This window comes from Alosa sapidissima, chromosome 18 (genome assembly GCF_018492685.1).
Source record: "Alosa sapidissima isolate fAloSap1 chromosome 18, fAloSap1.pri, whole genome shotgun sequence".
NCBI lineage: Eukaryota > Metazoa > Chordata > Actinopteri > Clupeiformes > Clupeidae > Alosa > Alosa sapidissima.
The window spans coordinates 17,549,638-17,572,837 of NC_055974.1; the positions used below are offsets into that span (position 1 = coordinate 17,549,638).

At 39.0% G+C, this 23,200-nt stretch overlaps 2 protein-coding genes and 1 long non-coding RNA gene across 3 annotated transcripts; 2 read left to right on the forward strand and 1 right to left on the reverse strand.

Moving 5' to 3' along the window:
• The first annotated feature begins 428 nt into the window (after positions 1-428).
• LOC121689416 (GTPase IMAP family member 8-like) lies at positions 429-15,492 on the forward strand. The gene is made up of 4 exons (XM_042069218.1): positions 429-784; positions 7,977-8,597; positions 10,800-11,426; positions 13,584-15,492. Exons 1-4 carry the CDS (start codon positions 778-780, stop codon positions 14,321-14,323), a joined length of 1,995 nt encoding a protein of 664 aa, XP_041925152.1. The 5' UTR covers positions 429-777; the 3' UTR covers positions 14,324-15,492.
• A 342-nt stretch (positions 15,493-15,834) lies between these two features.
• LOC121689457 (GTPase IMAP family member 7-like) lies at positions 15,835-19,563 on the forward strand. Its single transcript, XM_042069309.1, has 2 exons — positions 15,835-16,257; positions 17,856-19,563. Exons 1-2 carry the CDS (start codon positions 16,251-16,253, stop codon positions 18,821-18,823), a joined length of 975 nt encoding a protein of 324 aa, XP_041925243.1. The 5' UTR covers positions 15,835-16,250; the 3' UTR covers positions 18,824-19,563.
• A 72-nt stretch (positions 19,564-19,635) lies between these two features.
• LOC121689519 lies at positions 19,636-21,292 on the reverse strand. Its single transcript, XR_006024799.1, has 3 exons — positions 21,081-21,292; positions 20,575-20,665; positions 19,636-19,954 (listed from the first exon to the last, which is right to left on the reverse strand). It is a non-coding gene; the product is annotated as an uncharacterized LOC121689519 (long non-coding RNA).
• Between the last annotated feature and the right edge of the window lie 1,908 nt (positions 21,293-23,200).

Genomic DNA, 23,200 nt, shown 5'->3' on the forward strand with positions numbered 1-23,200 from the left:
TGATGATTGGTCATGAAAACTTTTTTTCCCTTAGAGTTATAAATAGGGAAATAAACTGACATCAATGCTAGGCATTGCCTTAGCCATTTGTGAACATATCAGGCTGCAGAAAGCACCTGTGTGGCCTGGCAGTTTACCAACATTATAAGGGCATTTCTGCATTATATTTATCATCAAGTTATAATACATTTTCAGAAAAATAAGGGGGCAACATCTGGAATATTAGGGACAATTGTGTATATCAAAAATGGTATTGGTCTTCACCGAATTGAAATTTTCTTTATTTTTCCATGGTTCACACCATAATACTACTGGTCTATTCAGAGAAATCAGTTTAAAATCCCTCTCATCTGTTATAGAATTAAACAAACTTCTTACAATCTTGGGTTGTATAACCAAAAAATGAATGTGACATACTTGAAGTGCTATCAGTAGGTCAGACTTGAGCATAAAGTATATAGGTTTTGTCCTGAACCAGGTAGGGATACAGCAGCTATGTGAATGTGTTGTTTGGCCTTTTCGCAGCTAGAGGGAAATCTTGCCGCGAAAGTGCCTGCAAGAGGACCAGCCCCTTTTTCTGCATAAGATCCTACCCACCATTTTATACTTCAGTCCCTTTTCTGTCCAACACAGTTCACAGAGATCTTCTTACCAGAGCCTCCTCTTGATCCCTTTAATTCTCAAGAATCCTTTAGTGCTATTTAATACATTGAAAAATCCTCATCTTTAGAATATCCATCATTCTTTCTGGCTGTGGGAGAGGAATCAGGATTTATCATGGAATGTAAGTGCATTGTCCTTTGTACTTGTTGTCTTGTATTTAATAGCTGAGCCTCATAGCTACCCTATAATATATAGCTACCAATATTGTCTATTTATTTTCTAGGGTACTCCAGTAATATTTAATATGTATCTATATATTATCTGCTTTTTGATCATATAAAGCATTACACAGAGATAGTACCTCCTAATTATTTCTGTTTGGTTTGTACTTTGCCTTGGATATTTACCTTGCAAGTATTCCTATATAAAACCAATATAAAAGACTATTAATGAAAATGATTAGAGATAATTAATCTGTGTGTCCATTTAAACATACATGGGAAACAATGAAGGGGAAGAGTGGATTGTGAGTCATACACTGTACCAGTACTAGTAACCTTTTTGAGGAAGAGCCAGTGTGGAAAATTTTGGAAAAACAAACTCATATATCCTGCTTAAAAATACATTACAATTTGAATTACACTCATACTCAGGTGATTTTATAACTTGATTTGAGATGTTTTGATAATATATTGTGTGTATGACGTCATTTTCTGCATTGAGGTGTGGCTAGTTATTCCAAGAGTCTATGTCAAGGAAGGACATTTCTGCCTGGAACCATATACTATAAATGGTTAAAACTGTGAAAAAAATGCATTGACAAATGAAATCTCTAAAGATAACATTCTTTAACCATACATAGGGCACATATGTATGCTTGTTGCAGAACAAAAATTCTGGGTATAAAATATACTGTACATTAGATATTGGTTGGAAACATTAATTATATTTATTTCTCTTTTGTCAGTAAGTACATACTATATGTGTGGCAGTTGTGTAATATTTCCTAATATGTCAGTGACCTAAAAATATCTTCACTGTGTCTGTGTCTAAAATTATTACCTGTAGGGACTTAGCTTTCAGTAGCATGAATGATGCCCCTTCTCTGTTTTCAGAGGAACGCCTGACTGGTACAGTCTGAAAATAAATAAACACATGACACTTAAACAATGAAACAATATGTATGGCCCACAATTGAAAACAAATATATTTATTGATTTGCTTTGACTGTAATGCAAATATAAAATTCTCAAAAAGTACACATAACATAAACATAAAAGAATAAATTTAACCTTGCTAACCTTCCTATGGATGACTTTCTATATGCGATCAAAATCTGGACAATCATTTGGTACCTACCATTGCCATATACCATCTAAGTATGAGAAAACTTGTACACTGCTCATATAATTTCATATAAAACAGGTTAAAATTGTAATGTATTATGTGACAGAGAGTATATTTAACATATTTAATCCCATGCTGCCAGATTGCAGAGTGAGAAAGTTTTGCTCAGATTAGAGTATACATCTCATTTGACTTATTTTAAGGTACTGTAATCTTATGAAATTGTTATAATCTAAAAATGCCAACATTAAACAGAAAATGTCAACAGAATGTGAAAAACGTTGGCAAAAGATATCAAAAACCTGTGGACTGTGCTGTTAAGTTATCTAAGATATTATGCTGACAAGCTAGCATCAACCAGACCTTTCTCCTAATACCACTTTGTACCTTAAGAGACAATCAGTATATAATATACATTTGCCTATCCTGTTCTTAGTAGCAAGCCCAACATACCTGAACTTGAATATTAATAGTTCATGTTTTGTTGTGAGCATTGAGGACCAGTAGTGCTTGGCTATTTCTTGCTTGCTAACTACCCACAAACTTGACAAAAGTGTTACTTTATTGCTTTGATGTGTTAGCGATGATTCTGCTTTTGGTTCTGTTTGCACAGTGTATTGGGCAGTGAGTGGTTAAGGAAAAATATAGTTTTTCTTTACAATTGGCCCCATTTTCTGCTATGATCTCTTTTAGTCCCCTAGTTGATCCTTTTTCTGAGTGCTGATCGATGTCTGTTTCAGCTACCATACATCTTCCAATAGATTGGAGCGGTGATGGCCAATGTGATGACTTACTTAGGCTACATAGACATCATATCATAAGTAATTCAAAAGACATGCATGCTGTCACATCAGCCTCAGACAGACCATGCCACTACATTAATTATTCATAAAAGTATGGCCACAAAGAAATCGCAATGTGAACAGGCTCACTGAAACATTGAAAAAGGTGTTAATTTCAACAGAATGATAGGACAGTAAAATTGACTGTATCATACTGTAAGTTGTAGTGTGATGCAAGAGCAGATAGCAGTCCTGTGGTGAGTAGAATCCACATTAAACTCCTCCAAGTAGAAACACATGCAAAGCAAACAAAGTGTTGTCTGAATTGCTAGTCTTTATAAGCTTTCCAACCTACATGTACATGAGTTCAAGTAGAGCCAATATTGTTTTACTAAAAAGGTATGTGTTGTTAGACAAAATAATTCTTATTCTAATAATTCACATGTTTAGATTTAAGACTGGCTTGTTATGTAGCAGATGGAAAAAATGGTCTGGGGATCACTAAAATCAACAATAAATGTCTGCCAGAACTACAGTAGATAGCGCAATGTAGATGTGGGAACATGGAGAGCAGCATGCATGTCCAGCAATAAGGTGGCCAACCCAAAAATATACCTATCATCTGTCCAAGTATCCCCCTTTAGTGTTTCTCAAGGAAAGCCAATCAGTGTGAAATGCATGATGCCTTGGTCAAGGACTTTGAATGGTTCAACATGGCACTGAAAGGAAAACTGATCTTATATCCACATTTGTACAAAATACATTCTCAATGTCTGTAACATTAGTGGCTGGAAAACCCTTACTGTCTTCATGATTTTGAAAAGATATCACATATAACTCTAAAAATGCTCAAACTATGTGGTAATGGAACACTATAGACGAGAGCCAACCTCCATCCTATTCAACTGTAGGCCTACCGCTTGATCAACATGATCTACTGACGTGGTTCTGCTGCTCTTCCAACCAAGCATCTTTGTTGACATTGATTGCTTACCATAACTGAAAGTGTAAGAATCCCTTTTCTTTTATAAAACTTAAAGTAATAAAAAAATACACTGAAAAATACCAAACTGCTGAAGGAAGGATCATCGAAAAGGATCACCGTCTGTACATTTAAGTATGCCTGTAAACACTGGGTTAGACTTGAGCTGATCATGTTTTTGCATCCTTATTGAAATGTCTAAACTGTCAAAAAGGAATAATGCTCTCAGTTCCCACAAAATGAGACCTTTGTAGACCAAGATCAAGTTGCTTCAATGTCACCTCTTGTTCCTAGGCAACCTGCTTGTTGCTAAGCAACCCTTCAGATCCATACTGTAATGATGAGCCGTCGTACAGCCTTTAGTATTCCCCACAGACACCGTCTGGTATGTTTTTGCTGCCTCATCTAAACCCGGCTTTTCTAGGCACTGAGAGGGAAATCCAAAATAGTTTCCATCTCCTAAAGGCTAAAGCCATAATTAAAGCCATATGGTTTTTCAGAGAATACACACCCTTCGTCTGGAGCGGAGGCCCTGTAGTGTACATGCTGCTCTGTTTGGCATTCTCTGTCCTTTAATATGGTCATTTCTGGGTAAAAATATGAATGAAGAAGCCATACACAGGAACTACAAATAAAGATTAACCTCTAACAATTGTTCATGCACCTACCCACATTTCTACAATACATCTTAAAAAATAAAAATAAATCACTTTTAGCTAATGATCACACCAGACTTATCAGCATAGCTCCTCTGGGTGTGTCCTATTTTGTGGGGTTACATGTATGTAGTGCTGTTTTCTGCTGCTTTGAAGGGAGAGCTAATCTCCAAAACCATTCAGTGTGCCAGGGACAAGAACTGACTTTGCTCAGGCATGTTACTTCACCATTTTCCCTGTCTGGGTTGGGCCCTACTGTCTGATGCAATCTCCCAGGCTGAATAAGGGTGGCTGAACTGGATTTCACAGTACAGTAAAATTCAGTGTGTTTAGGATATATGAGGTGAGAGAGTGTGTTTCTATTTCCCCAAGATTACGTTACACTTCACACATTATATTTAGGCCTAATACAAAAAATACAAACTCGTCTAAACGCCAGTGTTGCCATTTTTAAAGGACCCCGTCCCTTTAAGTGTTACATAAGCTATAATTGCCTCCATGTGAGTTAGGCATGCTCTGCCTTTAGATTGCAGTCATCTGCTCTTCCCACTAACTGAGTTATGTCCCACGACAACACTGAAAGCTTGGCTGCCATGGTGATGGATGTAGTTGTAAACAAAGAGAGGAAGGTTCCTTCCTTGGCCTGACTCACTGAATATCCCTCTCACACTGTGCTGCCTTGGTGCAGGGAAACAGCAAGTGAGGGAGGGAGAGAAGGAAGGAGAGAGAGAGAGGGAGAGAGACTACGGAAAAGAGTGTGTGCAAAAGAGAGGGAGTGAGGCTTTGTTATTCAGGAGGGGGTGTGGTTTGAGGGGAAATCCAGGTCAATGCATTGGTCAATGTTTACAGTCTTGCTCTCTACAAGCTGCGCTTAACTCTTTTGCTCCCATCAGGGTGTTGGATTTTTTTTTATTATTCTTTTTTAAAACATGGATGTTTTAAAATGATTTTAATCATTATATTGTTTCATTTTCTACAAATGTGATACTTCTACAAAGACTGATATGCAACATATAAGAGCCTATTCCAGGGGGGAAACAAAAATAAAGTTATTAGGCATATTGCCACAATTAATTATTATAATACTTTATTATCTTTGCTATTTTTGTTGTTGTTATGTTTATTATTATTATTATTATTATTATTATTATTATTCCTGTTATTGTTTTTGTTGTTGTTGTTGTTGTTGTTGATGATGATGATGATGATGATGATGATGATGATGATGTTATTCACACATACAAATAATTTGAAGAACTCAAACTGTTGCTTATGAGCAGGGTGCAGTTCATAATGATTTAGAGAGTTTTCATTGTTAATTTATAAACTTTGGTGAGTTCATTAAGTCTTAGGAAAATGGAAAAGGAGTAGACTATTTCAGGCAAAATGCCACCAGGTGGCACTATAGCCTAGCTAGCAGAGCATTAACACTTTCACACTGACTTGGATTCATTGCTGGCTCCATTCCTGCCTGTAGGTTGTGCAAACATGAGGGTACTATTAAGATCAAATCTACTAACAGTGCAATGCACAAACTAAATGTCCTTGGGTCAATGACCTCAGCTAAAAAAACAGCCAAAGCTAAGCTAGCACCTTGTGGAAGCGTACCTATGTTCCCCTCTTTGTATGGGACCGGGGAACATAGGACCCTTTTTCAAAACCCTAACCATAACCCTAACCCTAACCCCAAGCGGGGAACATAGGACCCGGGGAACATAGGGTGACCCCCACCTAGGTGATATAGAACTATCGTAATAGTTAGGTATACAACAGCAACATACACTTGGAAGTAGGTGAAATTCACAGGGTAACTGAAGCATGATAACATAAAATCGCACACTCATTCTTGTAATAGCTATCACAAAAACAAACATACTTTTTTACATTAAAGAAACATGATGTAATGTTTGACAACAAGGATACTCACTTTTGTTAATAATCTCTCATTTTGGGTTAAGATCGCAAGTGATATGCAGCTAGCTAGCTAACTACGATTATTTTGAGACTATCAGTCCCATCACAATCTTGCAGGGTATTGTTTCGATTGTTGCAGCCAAATTTGAATTTGCTGTGGGATTCTAGACAATCACACTTAAAATAGAAGTGATTGGATGGTCATTCTTAAAAACATTCACTAGGATACTACAAGGGTTTCTTGTGATTGTTGTAATCGTTGTGGTAAAAACACAAACCATTTTCCACTGTAAATTACAAGAAATTGTAACCCGCAAAAGCAAATGTGGGAAATCCTTGAACTGGTGTATTGGTGTTTGTTAAATTCTTATTAAATAAATAAATACATATGCCCCATTTTGAGTATTTTGCCCGACATGTACATCATCTACTTAGGAGATCATTGGTCCTACATACTTTGGCCTATAATCAAATGCCTGACCTCTTTGGAAAGCTTAGACACTGTAGTTTCTTGGACAACAATCAGAACAACTGTGTGATGTACTGACACAGAGTTACAGAGGCTAGAATATTATTTTCTCATTCTGCCGGATGACTCTCTAAACTGACCACATTTCAGCCCTCTAGGCCACTTGAGATGACTTAGAAACACAACTGAGTCCTAGCATCAGGTCCTGTGAAGCTGTGTGCAAAAGTAGATCAATATAGAATGGCAACTACTTACTTTAGACCATTATTTGCCAAGGTATGCTCATGCGTTTTGTAAAATGCCCTATGGAAACTCCCCATAGGACTTTTGGTTATCCAAAATGCATACTGACAATTAAATGCTTACTGCATATGAGGCCCTTTGTGTAGAAGCATAATCTTGGTCTCAAATGAAAGGTAACACATTGAAGTTTTATGCTTGTATTTGGATTATACTTCAGGGGTTCTGATATGGAATGACTACACTAAATATAGAATAATTACAAAAAATTATAAATCTTTATAATTTCTATTTTTAATTAAATTGGTGGACTATACATCTGCATAACTAATATTGGATCAAATGACATGAATATTCAATTTCTATGGATTCTTGTGAATATTTCAAGACCCACTGTGCTATTTCTAGCATATTGCTAAGGATATACACTAAAGCTAGAAGGTAGGGAAGCAGCTTTTACATGATAAAGATTGTCATGTATTGATTCCCAAGAGTCCAAACTTTCAAATGATGTATAATATAACTATGCTACATAACAATCGGAAGTATAAAAAATATTTTGAATGTTGGGGGGAGGTGGGGGAGGGGGGTAAATGACCCGGTACTGGAACATGTGCTGCATAATACGGAACGGAACGGAACGGAATTATTAGTCAGAAATTGCTGACTGGCTACTCCTGTTCCTCAGATGTTTGCAATATAGCTTGCAAAACATGGTAAAATGACCTAGATAAGGACAGGCACTGAGATGCTCAGGCCTCCTCAACGATTATTAGCATTTGAAAGTTTGTTGCTGACATGAGTACATAAATATTTTTTATTCACATCAAACATGCATAAACTACAAACTATAACTTTAATGAAAAAGTTTCTTCATGAGCGCTGTAATGTAGACTGTCTGACATGATTCTGAGCATTTTAATTAATAGGTAATAGTTTGTAAATGAAGCACTAACAGAGACTCTGTGCATTTGTCATTCTAGTGAGGGTTGTGCTTCTTGGGAAAACTGGAGATGGCAAAAGTAGCACTGGGAACACCATCCTCCAAGACAAGCTCTTCAAACCCTCAAGTGGCACGCAGGCTGGAACACAGCAAACTGAGATGAATGAAAATGATGTTGGCGACAGAACGGTAAAAGTCGTCGACACACCTGGTTTCTTCAATTCAAAGCTAACGGAGGAACAGCTGAGGAAGGAGCTGGAGGGTTCTGTTTCCCAGGGTTCTCCAGGAGTCCATGCCTTCATCATTGTGCTCAGAGTGGGCAAATACACTGAGCAAGAAAAGGAGATCGTATCTCAAATCGGAAAAATCTTTGGCAAAGAGACTTTCAATCATGCCCTAGTCCTGTTCACCCATGGCGACCAGCTGAACGACGATCAGACCATTGAGAAGTTTGTAGGTCAGAGTGAAGATCTGAAAAAGTTGGTTCAAAAGTGCGGAGGCCGCTGCCATGTGATTGACAACAAACGTTGGAAAGAAAAGGATGAGTACAGAAGCAACAGTGTTCAGCTGGAGAAGCTGCTGCACACTGTAGAGGGCATGGCCAACAACGGATGCTGCTACACCATGGACATGCTACAGGCAGCCAAGAAGGAAGCTCCAGGTAAAAAAAAGTCTTCTCTCATCCAATTAAGTCACTGCATGAGAACATACATTTCAGAAAGCAGCCAGTAATTCATTTGGTGTGGTTACATTAATCAGTGGTTACATGTAGAAAGTAAAACACAAATAGGCCTATGAATGAAGATGAAAGTAATATGCCTTCAGCAAGGCCTATGGCACTGATATGTCTTTTCCATGCAACTTGCAAACTTTGCAAGAAAGAAAGGCTTTCAGGTTTTTCATACTCCAGCTTTTTTTATTCGTCCACTTTTTTTCCTACGAACATTTGATCAACAATAGCGTACATAATACATAATATACGTACAGTACACATCACCAATCCATATGAGATGGTGGTTGACACGCAATATAAAATGTGTATCTAGTTATGTGTTTCTTTTTATGCTAGCACCTTCTGAAGTAGGGTAGGCTCAAAGCATGTTTTGGGCAATAGAAAAAAAACATGTTTTGCCTTATTATGACATTATGAAATTATGAAATCTAACTCACTAAGATTCATTTGTGGAGTGGCCCCACCTAATTGATGCTCAGAGCAAGATCTAGCATGTTGAAACCTCAGAACATTTCACAACCTGCATCACTATCACATTCTTTGGACACAAGCAAAACAATTTTTCTACATAAGGATTGCTACAACTGACACATTGCAATAACTTGAGATGAGGACACCTAAATCTAAATCTATTTCTAAATCTTTTTTTACAACTGTTTTGACTTAATAAAATTTGGTAGACACATTCCTAATGGTATACAGAAATAAATCAGATGCTGATTAGATGCTGTAATAACTAGCTACAACATGTTTTCTCCTATTCCTCTGACATGATTGTTTATCATCAAAATCCATTTTGTTGTACACAATTTAAATGGTCTTCATTCAACCTTTCACTACTTATGGCAGTTAACGATGTTTCCTGTTTACAATTAAGCTAATTATTATAGTATACACCTTTCCATACTAAGTATACATCTTTCCTGTTATAAATAATAGAACGTATACCTTTTCTGTTGATACATTACATTTATGCATGGATATTTTACATTCATTTACAAAGTATTGAAAAATAGAGGTATACAATGAAGCTCATATTGTTGTTCATTGTGTACATGTACAGTACATTTCACAATATGCTCTAATTTAGAACTGAATATATTTGACATAAAGTCACACTCATCCTCACATTTGCTAGGTAGGTCACAAAACTGCAGAAGATAACTTAGGTACTGCTTCACACTTTCTCACTGTGTACAGCCACTACAGTATATCCGCTTGATAGTCTTGTGGGTCCCCACTGTCGACTTCAAGGCAGCGCTGTCAACGTTGACTTCAAGACACCTAACCCTAAACTTAACCCTAACCCTAGCCTAACCCCAGCGCCTCTCATGCAGTGCTGCCTTGAAGTTGACAGTGAGGGCCCAAAAGACCATATAGATCCCTATATCTAGACTTTATTTCTTGAAATATTCACTCAGAATATTATATATATTTTTTATTCAAGTGTTGCTAGAAATGCAATTATACAAGATGGCAGTCTTTTTTGGAACGGAAAATACCCTGCCCATTCTGTATGTACAGTATGTGTAGTAATCATATTATGTACTGCCAAGCAGATTGTGAAGGTTACCTGGCTGTAAAGAACAATTATTAACAAACCTTCGCAAAACTGAAAGCTGATGGCAGCTTTAATTATAACATTGCCTCAGTTCTAGCACTCATTATGTTTGGACAGACAGTGACTCTTGCTCATGCAGTGTTCTGGAGGAGGTAAAGAGTATTCCTGTATTTCCCATACAAGCAAAACAAAAATACATAATGTTGACATCAAAATACCTCACACTAAAATATGCAGCAATGTTCATGATATATTTCAGTTAAAACAATTGACATGGTTGCTGAACAAGTATAGAATGATGTCTTCCTTACTTACATAAGCAGCCACCTGTTCTTGACTAGTTGTAAAGTCTAATGGTATCCCCTTTTGATTGGCTGGGAAGTGTTACACATGTGATGTTTGAGGATGTGAAAACGGTTTAATGTATGCTTTGCGATGAGCAAGTAGTTGTACCTCTTCTTCCACCACATCAACAAACACTACAATAATTCCATGATGTTTCAGAATTATAACAGTAACAACAATGTCCTCATAACTCAGCTTAAATGTGACTACTTGTGTTTTCCCAGTCAGCGTTGTGCTTCTGGGGAAGACGGGAGATGGCAAGAGCAGCACTGGGAACACCATCCTGGGAGGGAAGCTTTTTAAAGTGGCCCGTGGAACACAAGCAGGAACCCAACAACGCGAGGCTATGGAAAACAGTGTCGATGGTAGAACCATCACAGTCGTTGACACCCCTGGGTTTTGCAACTCCAAGCTTACCGAGGAACAGCTTAAGGAAGAGCTGGAGGGATCTGTTTCCCATTGTTCTCCAGGAGTCCATGCCTTCATCATTGTGCTCAGAGTGGGAAAATACACTGAGCAAGAAAAGGAGAATGTATCTCAGATCAGAAAAGTTTTCGGCAAAAAGACTTTCAGTCACAGCATTGTCCTGTTCACCCATGGTGACCAGCTCAACGACGATCAGACCATTGAGGAGTTTGTTGACCAGAGTGAAGATCTGAAGAAGTTGGTTCACAAGTGCGGAGGCCGATGCCATGTGATTGACAATAAACGCTGGGCAGGAGAGGAGGAGGACAAGTACAGAAACAACAGTGTCCAGCTGGAGAAGCTGCTGAACACCATAGAGGGCATGGCCAACAATGGATGCTGCTACACAACGGACATGCTACAAGCAGCCAAAAATGAAGCTCCAGGTAAAGAAAATTCTTCTGATCTGAACAATATTTACTTGAAAATGATCATTTCAGAAAGCCTGTATCCAAAGAGTCTCCACAGACAACAGCTATTACTTGACCTCATTGTCATTGGATAACTATTTTGTGTTATGACTGTTGTTTTGCTATAATTTTAAATGAATACTTACTTTTCTTAATACTGCTTAAATACTGGTTTAGGTGTCCACTTTATTATTACTAAATATGATGTAGCAGAACAAGAACGCCTGGTTATATGGTTAGCCATTTAAGTTACAGTTTACTTTCAGGTGAAGTGTTGTTTTACGACTGTAATGAGCAGTGAATTAAGTGCAACAGGAGTATAATGAAACTGAATTTACAGCATCTTCCTGGATAAAAGCCAAGTAGATGTGATATGCTGAGAGAGGTGCGTTCGCGGGTGCGGGACAAACCGATGATTCACTGCAATTAAAGTGAAATATGTGCGTAAAATTAAATGGAAATGATTAAAGTAGTGTTCATAACTATACTTCAGCTGGATGTTCTGTTAGGCAGCATTAAAAACGGGGTTTAAGCATAACTGACGGATAGTTACTGTATAGAGCTAAATTTGTCTCAATAATATTTGTATATGCGCAGAGGGGGATCCACAAATATTTCTTGATTTGCATGTGTGTTTTGATATCTACAAATAAAAAAATCATATTTGTAACTCGTATATTGATTTTTACAAATATAGATGTGCATTTGTAAACAAAATGCCATTTGTAAAACTGAAAATTTCATTTGTGAAATGTGATTCTGCATTTGTGGATCACCAGCACACGCATTCTTCGCTTTCCAAAGTTACGTGTTTTTGAGACGTTCTTCGCATGAAAGTCACACAAATCCACACGTAAAAAAAAAAACATATTTGTAACTTGTAAATTGGTTTTCACAATGTAGATGTGTATTTGTAAATGAAATGGCATTTGTAAAACTGAAAATTGCCTTTGTGAAATCTAATTTTGCATTTGTGGATCACCAGCACACACAGTTTTCATTTTCACATTTGTGGATTCAGTACACGTGTTTTTGAGAGAATCTTTGCGGCAGAGAAGCCACCCAGATCCACAAATAGCCTACCTCTATCTCGCCTGCTGACAGACTTTCTAATCCAGTAGATGGCAGTGTTGTTCCATGGGACTCATAACACACAGAGCTAGCGAACCTAGTTCTTACAGTAAATCTAACAAGTTATGCCTTTTACAACAAGCTTTTTGATGGAAAAGTGGTGTTTAATTTCCATAATCTTTGTTTAATGAACACATAAAACCGTCAGTTTGTAAGCGAAATCAAGAATTACGATCTTTGAGTTTGTTTATCGTTACCTAGCAATCAAGGCTTTAAGTGTTAAAACCAAAGATTCTAAAACAGAACTTGTGACTTTCATGCGAACTTGCGAAAACACGTAACTTTGGAAAGTGAAGAATGCGTGTGCAGGTGATCCACAAATGCAGAATCACATTTCACAAATACATTTTTGGTTTTACAAATGGCATTTTGTTTACAAATGCACATCTATATTTGTAAAAATCAATATACGAGTTACAAATATGATTTTTTTTATTTGTAGATAACACACATGCAAATCAAGAAATATTTGTGGATCCCCCTCTGCGCATATACAAATATTATTGAGACAAATTTAGCTCTATAGATAGCAAGCCTATAGCCTATATTGTCTTTTACGTGGGTTCAATTTGTTCCTGCTGCTCATTGTCAAAACTCGAAATCGAAAGCATGACAGAGGAAGAGGGCACCAGACTTGGCCTACTTCAGTTGTTAGCCTACATTCAGAACCAAGAAACTTAAAATCAGACATCTGGAGTCTTTCTCAGGTGTGTTTGCTCCTTTCGTGAGACAGAAAGAAAAACTGAATAGGCTATCCCTCCTGCATGCGGGCTTTAGCGGGTCGGGAGCGGGACATCATGTTACACATGCGGGCGGGAGCGGGACTAAAAATGACACATTAATGCGGGAGCAGGCGGGAGCGGGACAGAATATTGCGGGAGCGGGACTGAAAAACCAGTCCCGCGCAGACCTCTACTGCCCGCCATACTACAAATGATCATTTCCTGTTTTACATTCAGGGCATATGATAGGGTCTCACAATGTTTCCTATTTCTGTTCCAGAATTGGATGAGATGCGACTTGTGCTCCTGGGGAAGACTGGCGATGGCAAGAGCAGCGTCGGAAACACCATCCTGGGGAGAGTGGTCTTCGAGGTGGCCGGGCGCACCCAGTCTGGCACTCAGCATAGCAAGGCCCAGGACAGTGCTGTGGACCACTGCAAGATCAAAGTCATCGACACGCCCGGGCTGTCCAACACCACGCTGTCCTCCGACCAGCTGACCCAGGAGCTAAGGGAGAGCATCAACATGTGTCTGCCAGGCCCTCACGCCTTCCTCTTCGTCTTCCGCACGGGCAAATACACCGAGCAAGAGATGGACATTGTGAAGCAGATCCGAAACGTGTTCGGGGAAAAGGTCTTCGATTACGCCGTGGTGCTGTTCACCTGGGGGGACCAGCTGGACGACGACCAGACCATCGAGAAATACGTTGGCCAGAGCGAGAGGCTCAAGGAGCTGGTGCAGAAGTGTGGAGGCCGATGCCACGTGATTGACAACAAGCGCTGGAAAGAGGAGCATGAGTACCGGAGCAACATAGTTCAGGTGGAGAACCTGCTGACCACCGTAGAGGAAATGGTCAGCCAAGGGAGCTACTACACTCCCGATATGCTTCAGCAGCCCGTGGTGGAGAAAATTGAAGCCCCGAAAACTAAAGCCACAGAGCAGAGTGCAGAGCTGAACAAAGTGGCTCTGAATCTGAATAAAAAGCGCCTCCCGTGTTTCTCTTGTTTCGGACGCAAGTAATTGAATGCACTGAAGATGGTGTTCAGTTAACCGTGTGTTTGCATTGAGGGTGGAGAACCTGAATTAGAGGTGTAAAGATTCCCTCCATTTTTATCATTTCCTTTCCTTCTAGCACTTTACAAATCCAACCTTTTCTTAGAATTCACCATACACAGTATGTATGAACAAAAAAATCATATATGATAATTTAAAATGTCTGGGAATAATGAAATCAATTGTTAAAACATGTATAAAATACAAAGTAACACCATAAATTAATGTAATGTACCAGAAGAATATGGTTCAGCTATTCATTAGCAAAATGATTGGAATTAGCTTAACACATATTTTGGTGGTGGTTGTCTGGGTCCCTCTGGCAGTGAACGCAACTTCTACATGTGATTTCAGCCTCAGGATTAGTCACAATCACAAGGCCGAAGGGCCGAAAATGAAACTCATTGTCAATGATTTCTGGACAGGCAAAGTATTGCAAAAAACGATCCCTGGTAATGCCTGAATGAATGGACCCGATTGTTTGCAAAATTTAGGAAAGTATCTGATGAAATAAAATGGGGTAAAATAAAGTAGAAAGTTGCGTTTTGAGTGCCAAATATAAGCCTGGATAGTACTGTGTGATCTGAATGCAAGCAGCTGGCTTTCATTGTGTTTATGCAAATTCATGTGAGGAAACAGAGGCTTACCAAATGGCAGGATGTGAAGGGGTTGATGTTTTTACACTGGTACCTTCAATAAAGAGTCCTCCTCCAGCTCAGACCTTCCCGCTACATATTTGTACCATATCTGGTCTGGAATCAGTGGCTGAGTGGCACTGTGGAGGGGGTGTACAATCCTTTAAAACTATTGATTTTAATGCCACTCAAAAGAATGATATATGTAATGTTTCTTTAATTTCAACTTCTAGTGCCTTCAGCTTCAAGCGCTATATACCTATATTTTTCTGACTATAGATGTGATTTATTGTCTGTCTTTACATCCAAACATGCAATCCTGCAAATGTGTTTGTGTTTTCTCCGAATCATTGTTTATGCTGTGTGTGATCATTTTGTTGCTGTTGTTTAGCACACAAAAGGCAAAAGACTTCTTTATAACTATGATGATAAAGTTCACTTCATACAGGAAATCACAAATGTTACTATAATTATTCAATAAACATTGTAAAATGCCCTTCACAGAGTTCAGTTACACTACTTCTTCCCTTATGTAAATGTTATGTTCACATTTAAGACTTAAGTTTATTGATTCAGTTTTGTATTTCTTTTCTAAAGTACACTGCTGAAGAATACGTCTGGTCTGTATCTCAGTTCCTGTTTAATAAGGGCATTGCCAAAGGACGTTCTTCCCAGATTTAAAGAGACAGCACCAACATTGTGCATTAACCTAAACACACCCCTTGTTTGTTTTCTCTGTGTGGTGGTGTGCAAAAGACAGAGAGAGATATGAGTTGGGGTGTGTCAGAATCTGGTTGAACCACTTCTCTTGAACTTAGCCCTTCAAACAATAATGTGTCACTTATTATTGAAAAAGAGCTTGAGCTCTCTAGGGTGGTTCCTGAGGGTGTGACTCACACCAAAGGCATGCAGTGAATGAGTTTACAGACAGACCGATGCAGTACATACAGCTCACATGCTAATAGTATAGCATGAGATTTGTGACCCAAATACATCTTTCTGCCTGAGAAACATTGCTGTGGGACACTGGGAAGGAAGGATGCCTCTTGGCTGTGTTAACAGACGGCTGGTTAGACAGGAAGTCAGCGTCTTCTGTGCTTTTGCATCTTGCTACCAGAGGGGAGGGGTGTAACATGACACCAGCCATTTTCCCCTCACTGGCTACGAGAGAGACTGCAAGAGCGCTTGCTCACAGATGTGGTTAATGTCTCTGTGTTTTATTTGACCGTAGGGAGAACACATCCTTATCTCGTACCAAAATGGCGGGTGAGTAAAGCATTTTCGATAAAGAATTTACAGTATGTTTAAGTAGGGTGAAAAATGTGAGTGAAAGTAGAAGTGAGTGAAAGGGGAAATCGGATCAGATGACAGAGAATTTGCAGTTGAGGAGACGTGGGAGTGACTGCTATTGAGGAGTAATGCCTTTCATACAAATGGTTTCAGGGGCTATTTCCATCCAAGAGCTCAAGGCAACATGCCTTCAATGCCAGTAGATTTTTTACTATGCTAGGACTAAATATAAGTGGGGCTACATTTGTCACTTTCAAGTATAGCATATGCCTGAGTGTTTGCAGTAGATTTCTGGCCTTTGCTATTCAAAGTCCCTTCATTGTTGATGATTTTTTGTGCAATAATGTTGTTTACAGTACATGTAAACATACATGTGCTTTAGAGGTTGCTGTAAAAAACCCGAGATGCCTGATAAAAAGTGTGATTATACTGCCATCTTTTGATAATGATAAGCTGGAGTAATTCGCCAAGGAAAGTTTGGATTTTTTAATGTTGAAATCCCAGATTCCCCTCAATTGCTCTCTTAATATTAGATGTTTCTTCTATAAGAGACGGAATCTGAATATGTAGGCCTCAGGCACGGGACAGGCTATCAGGAACTGGGTCATGTTATGTGATTATCATCCTGGTTTCATTTTTGTAAGACCATAGGTTTCATAGGCTTCACAGGCAACCCTGGTGCATAGATATATACACATAGTGCTCTTATAGTGCAAAGTAATGAGCCTTCATATCCTATGTAATATTAGGTTGTGGTAGTGATGTAGTACTCGAGTCCGGTCTCGGACTCGAGTCCGGTCTCGAGACCAATTTCTGCTTTCTCGGTCTCGTCTCGGACTCGTTCCTTCAAAGACTCGGTCTTGACTCGGTCTCGGACCACAGTGGGAGGAGAAGGACTCGTAATTTCAGACCGAGTCCTCGAGACCAACGCATTTTTTATGTTCATATAAAAAAACAGACAATACATAACAACAATAATAATAAAATGCAATGTTGGACCGGCATTATTTGAATATGACATCCCATGGTGCAATGCAAAGATACTGCCGTCAGAGCCGTTTATTTATCTCTATGGCTCTGCTGCCGGTGAGTGTCTGTAGGTCAGCATAGTCCATATTAAGACGTTAAGACTGCTCCTCTAAACAATTCCCAATCTAGCTTAGTCTGTAGGCCTAACTGTTGATTATTAACTGGGGTGATATTAAATTATGAATATAAAAATAACTGAAATTCTTTTATGGTCTTGGTCTCGACTCGGTCTCGACTCCTAAAGGACTCGGTCTCGACTCGGACTTGCTTCCTCAAAGACTCGGTCTTGACTCGGACTCGACTGTATTTGAAAACCAACAGACTCGGTCTCGACCCTTCAAAGACTCGGTCTTGACTCGGACTCGGCATAGGCGGTCTCGTCCCCATCACTAGGTTGTGGTATATGAGCAGCATGCTCAATGTATTAGCATTAGCAGTTTTACTTGAGCTGGGGAAGGCTCACTCAAATGTCAAGACACCAACGAGTCAGCATTAAAACAACATAATGGTAAATATCAACCATATTTTTTTCTTCTGTTGTTTAGATGAACTACGGATTGTGCTGCTTGGCAAAACTGGTGATGGGAGAAGCAGTGCTGGAAACACCATCCTGGGTGGAGACTTCTTTGACGTGTTGAGCTCACCGGAGTCCACCACACACAAATGCACTGTCCAGTCCAACAAAGTCAACGAGAGGCTGATTTCCATCATCGACACTCCCGGGTTTTTCGACACCCGTTTGAGTGAGGACCAACTGAAACCTGAGATTGTGAGGTGCATCACGGAGTGCGCTCCGGGGCCGCACGCTTTTGTGATAGTGCTCCGGGCAGGACGGTACACCGACCAGGAGATGGCGGTGGTCCGGAAGATCACCGAGTCGTTCGGGGAAGAGGCCTTCCGTTACGCCGTCGTCCTTTTCACCTTCGGGGACGACGAGGTCGATGGCGAAGAATGTGACACCATTGAGGAGTTTGTGGCGACTAGTGAGGAGTTACAGGAGCTTGTGGACAAGTGTGGAGGCCGCTGTCACGTCATCGACAACAAATACTGGGCCAAGGCTCAGAAGGGCTACATGAGCAACAAAAGGCAAGTCGAAAAACTGCTAAAAACTATCGACAAGATGGTCGCCAACAATGGAGGAAGCTGTTACACCAACGACATGCTGCAGGTTGTCGAAGAGGGAATAAAAGCCGAGACAGCCCGTCTCCAGGAGGCCGAAAATGAGAAGGACGAGGAAGAAATAAAGCACCAAGCTAAGGAGAACATTCATCGAGTACTCATGATGATCCTCGGGGGTGTGGCTGGGGCCCTTCTGGGTGCCCTGTTCGGACTTGCAGTAACTGCATTGTCTCCAGACCCTGCATCGAAAACTGTGTTCATCATGTTAGGAACTGTCCAAGGGGCCATAGCAGGAGTCAAAGCAGCAAAGCATGAGAAGAGCATCAAGGGTGCCCTGTCCAAGGCCTTTCAAGCAAATCTGTGTTGTTTCACAGATCGATTTTCTAGTGACTAATGAAATTGTAGAAAACATACATGTTTTGTGGAATCACTTATTTATTAACAATCCCCTATTTTTCATTTAAGTTATAAACGTCTATGCCAAAGCCATAAAGTCATATTTGAGTATTTTTGTCAAGACAAGGGACAAGTATCGTTTGATCAATGGATTTCATGTTCATGTCAAATTTTATATTTTGGTGTCAAATCTCAATTTTTTTAAATGTGCCTTATCTCCCAAGCCATTCAATTGTTTTCCATGAACAGCAATTTTGTTGTGTTGCTCAGTGAAGATATACATTATATCCTTATGTCTGGCTGAAATTATATATGACTAAATCTTATTCCATGGCTTTTGCTGTGTCTGTTTTCCATGAAGCACTTGTATTGTGTACTCCAATGTGGATGCACTCACCCTTGGAACCACTGGAACTTATATCACAGTATAAATCACAAAACCTACAGTCAAACTTTTACAATGTTGTCTGAAGAAATATCCGTGCATAGCACCAAGTTAACACCAAGTTGTCATAATTTTAGTTAGTGATTTACGTTGAAAAGAGTGTATAAAAATAAAATGTTAAAATAGAAACTTTGTCCAACTGTTTGTGCAGCATACAACCTGTTTGGATTGGATGAATAATGAAACCCTATTGGTTGGTATGAATGTATGAATAGGTAATCATGATGTGTGACGTTTCCGTCAGATTAGATTGCCTTACAGATTAAAAGATACACTATGCTTTATCAAATAGTTGAAGATGTATTTTGCTTTCCTTGAGTTTTATGTTTGATATTGACATGCCTGTCTTTTACATTTTAGAATAAATGAGGCTTTTTATTTCTTAAAAACGATTTTTATGTTTGCCAAAACCAAAGACATTAACTAGTAATTTCATGGGACAACACCATAACACGATGTCATATCAAATCTTAATTAATACTGTTTAGAAATATAAATGATAGTTATCACTAGAAACAAAAGAAAACTTGCCTGGGATTTTCCAGGGCTCTGAAGCAGTTGAGCCTAGTCTGTGTAGCCAATCAGGAGGCCATATTCCTTAGAGACAGGCATTCCTGTATGCCAATGGCCTTGCATATGCACCGCACACTGATGGGAAGGGGTGGGATCCAACAGTACCTGGGTCTGCAGGAAGTCAGAAAGACATGCTAACACCATGTAAACCAGCTTTGAACCATCAACACACATTATTGCTATAATGGAATTTGAAGGGTTTATTTTTACAAAATAAATTAGATTTTCTTTCAAAGCACACAGTAACTTTGTCCCTCCAGTAACTTATTTACTTGCACATAGATTAAGTGCTACAGAAAGTTTTCAGAAAGACTTGTTTCCTGCAAAACACAGATTAGAAAACTATATACGGGCAAATGTAATACTCTAATAATCTCTTCTCCTTACACCACATGACAAGAAAACTGTTCAGACTGTTTTTAATTTGGGTCATGGCACAGCTTAATGGATTAAGCAATAAGAAATTGTCACTTACAAATGAAATTAATGTTTTCCATTCATATAGCATACATTTCTATAGAAAATATACTTTTTCCTAGTTCCTTGCATTCCATGGCATTGTAGTACCTCCTAGTGTCTTACAATATGTATTGCATGAAATGCACAATTCTAAACTACATAACAAAATTACTTTGGAGCATACAATTCTCCTAAATGCTCCCACTGAACATGGAAACAGAAGGCCTGATGAGAATATAAGAGAGTTATAATATGATAGAATAGAGTTTTACCTGTACAGAGGTAACCATGTGCACCCATGAAGGAGACGGCTGAAGAGGGATCTTTATTCTGGAAGACAACACTGCAATCAAGAAACTGCACCTATGGAATGCATTAACAGGACACATAACATACAAGGATACAAGGATACAAGGAAGTTTATTGTCACATGCATATAGTTACTGGAAGTAAGAAATGCAGTGAAATTATGTCTGGTGTCAGCCTATTTGTGCATTAATGGGGGGGGGGGGGGGGTAAAAAGTGCAGTGGAAGAGGGTTTTAGTAGATTAAGTGGCAAGGGCTGCATAAAAAAGGTGGGGGAGGATTGGGATTGGGTGTAACATGATTACAGTGTAAACTCTACAAGTTCCCAGCACCACAGTGTAAATTAAATTTTCATAATACAACATGTACATTCAGAAGATAAGTAAGATAGTAAAATATCATTAGTTAAATGAGACTGTTTTTTAAGTCCTGAACGACATAAATGCTATTTATTGTCCATGCATAAACTTACCCATGTCTTGGTCTGTAGTATATGAAGTCCACTGTATATGGCACAACATGACTTGCAAATGCACCACTAGCTGAGATTAAACTATTTAACGGGCTGTCACTATTTCATAAACGCCTGAAGAAAAACAACACTACTAGAAATAAGAGACACAACAAGAAAACAGAGACATTTTTGAAACAGTGAAGAAGTCTAGTGCCTCAGCTTTGGCTTTCCCTCTCTTTTCCTCAAATATGTGGGTTAACTCCTCCTTTTCCCATGTGTGCCCGCTGAGCAGGAAGTGGGACACCGTGGTAAAGTTGGTTTTATGTTGGACGTTGGATATTCGACACATTCGAAAAATCTATTTAGCACTGACTACGAGGGACAAGTTTGTGTCAAACCAACATTAATGTGTTTAAACAAAGCCTGCCTATATTACACAAAGCTTCTTTTGTCAAAAAAAACATGTTTTGATTTTATGAAATCTTTATGTTGATAAAATATTTAAATCTATTATGCGGCTTCACCTTTTGACTTACCCATGCATCTTGTGAACTCAGATTACTGCTCTATATAGTACACAAAGCTCATTTTCCCCAAAAACCCAGCCTTTGATTTTATATTTTTAATGTAAAACAAATGCTTTAAATCTATTATGCGGCTTGACCTTTTGACTTACCCATGTCAAAACATATCTGCTGCACTCAGCTAACTGCCCTACATACATGTAGTACACAAAGTTTCTTTTTTCCAAACTCACTCTTTGATTTTATATAAATGTTTTACTATTCAAAAATGCTATAAATCTATTATGCGCCTTCACCTTTCGACCTACCATGTCAAAACACATCCGCTGCACTCAGCTAACTGCCCTACATAGTACACAAAGCATCTTTTTACCAAAAACCCACTCTTTGATTTTATAGAATTTTTTTCTGTTAACAAAATGCTATAAATCTATTATGCACCTTCCCCTGTTGACCTACCCATGTCAAAACACATCTGCTGCACTCATCTAACTGCCCTACATAGTACAGAATGCTTCTTTTTTCCAAACTCACTCTTTGATTTTATATAAATGTTTTACTATTCAAAAATGCTATAAATCTATTATGCGCCTTCACCTTTTGACCTACCCATGTCAAAACACATCTGCTGCACTCAGCCATCGGCCCTACATACTACACAAAGCTTCTTTTTTCCAAAAACCACTCTTTAATTTTATAGAATTTTTTAATTATCAAAAATGCTATAAATCTATTATGCGACTTGACCTTTTGACCTACACATGTCAAAACACATCTGCTGCACTCAGCTAACTTCCCTACATAGTATACAAAGCTTTTTTCCCCCAAAAACCCACTCTTTGATTTTATAGAATTTTTTTTCTGTTAAAACCCAGACAGCACGTTCGGTCTTACCGACGTTGGCAATTGGAGGGCACCAGCGGCAAAGTATCGGAAGAGTTTTTCCCCCCTGCACGCCAAATACAACTTGTGAGTTTAGGTGGGTAAACCATCGGCGGGATGAGTCAGCCACTCCAACATGCATGCGCACTCCGTAGATCGGCGGAGGAACCATTTTGCCAATCCCGCTTTTTTTTTTTTTTCCAAAAGTGCTGCTGGCTGCCTAGATCTACGCAACCATTGGTCCACATCAAGCGACCAGCTGGCAGTGTAAGCGCGAAGATATGTTGAGCTTGTGTAAAATCCGTATGCCACAATTTATATCATGATATATGATATGATATGATATTTGGTAGAATGCATAGACTAATCCGGTGTAGGCTAACTTTTTGGAGATAGTAACTTTAAGGTTAACATTAACGGTTAGCTAACGTTACACAAGATGCTGTGGTGAAAAAAAGCCTCTACCAGAACCTCCAATTAAAACACTCTGAACAATGTAATCCACAGAGAACAGTCTGAGATGAGAAGTAGCCACTAAAGGCCTTTATTAACAAATCCTCCAGTATACAGCTCCGAACATGCAGAGACTAAGTACAGCTAGGCTCATGCATGACATCATCCCTCGGTGCTTGCCTGGCCATACATTCGTCTTCAGAAACTCACCACAATGTTTCTCAAGCTATCTGGTTACGTTAGATGCTAACTTACATACTGTATATATCTATGGCTATC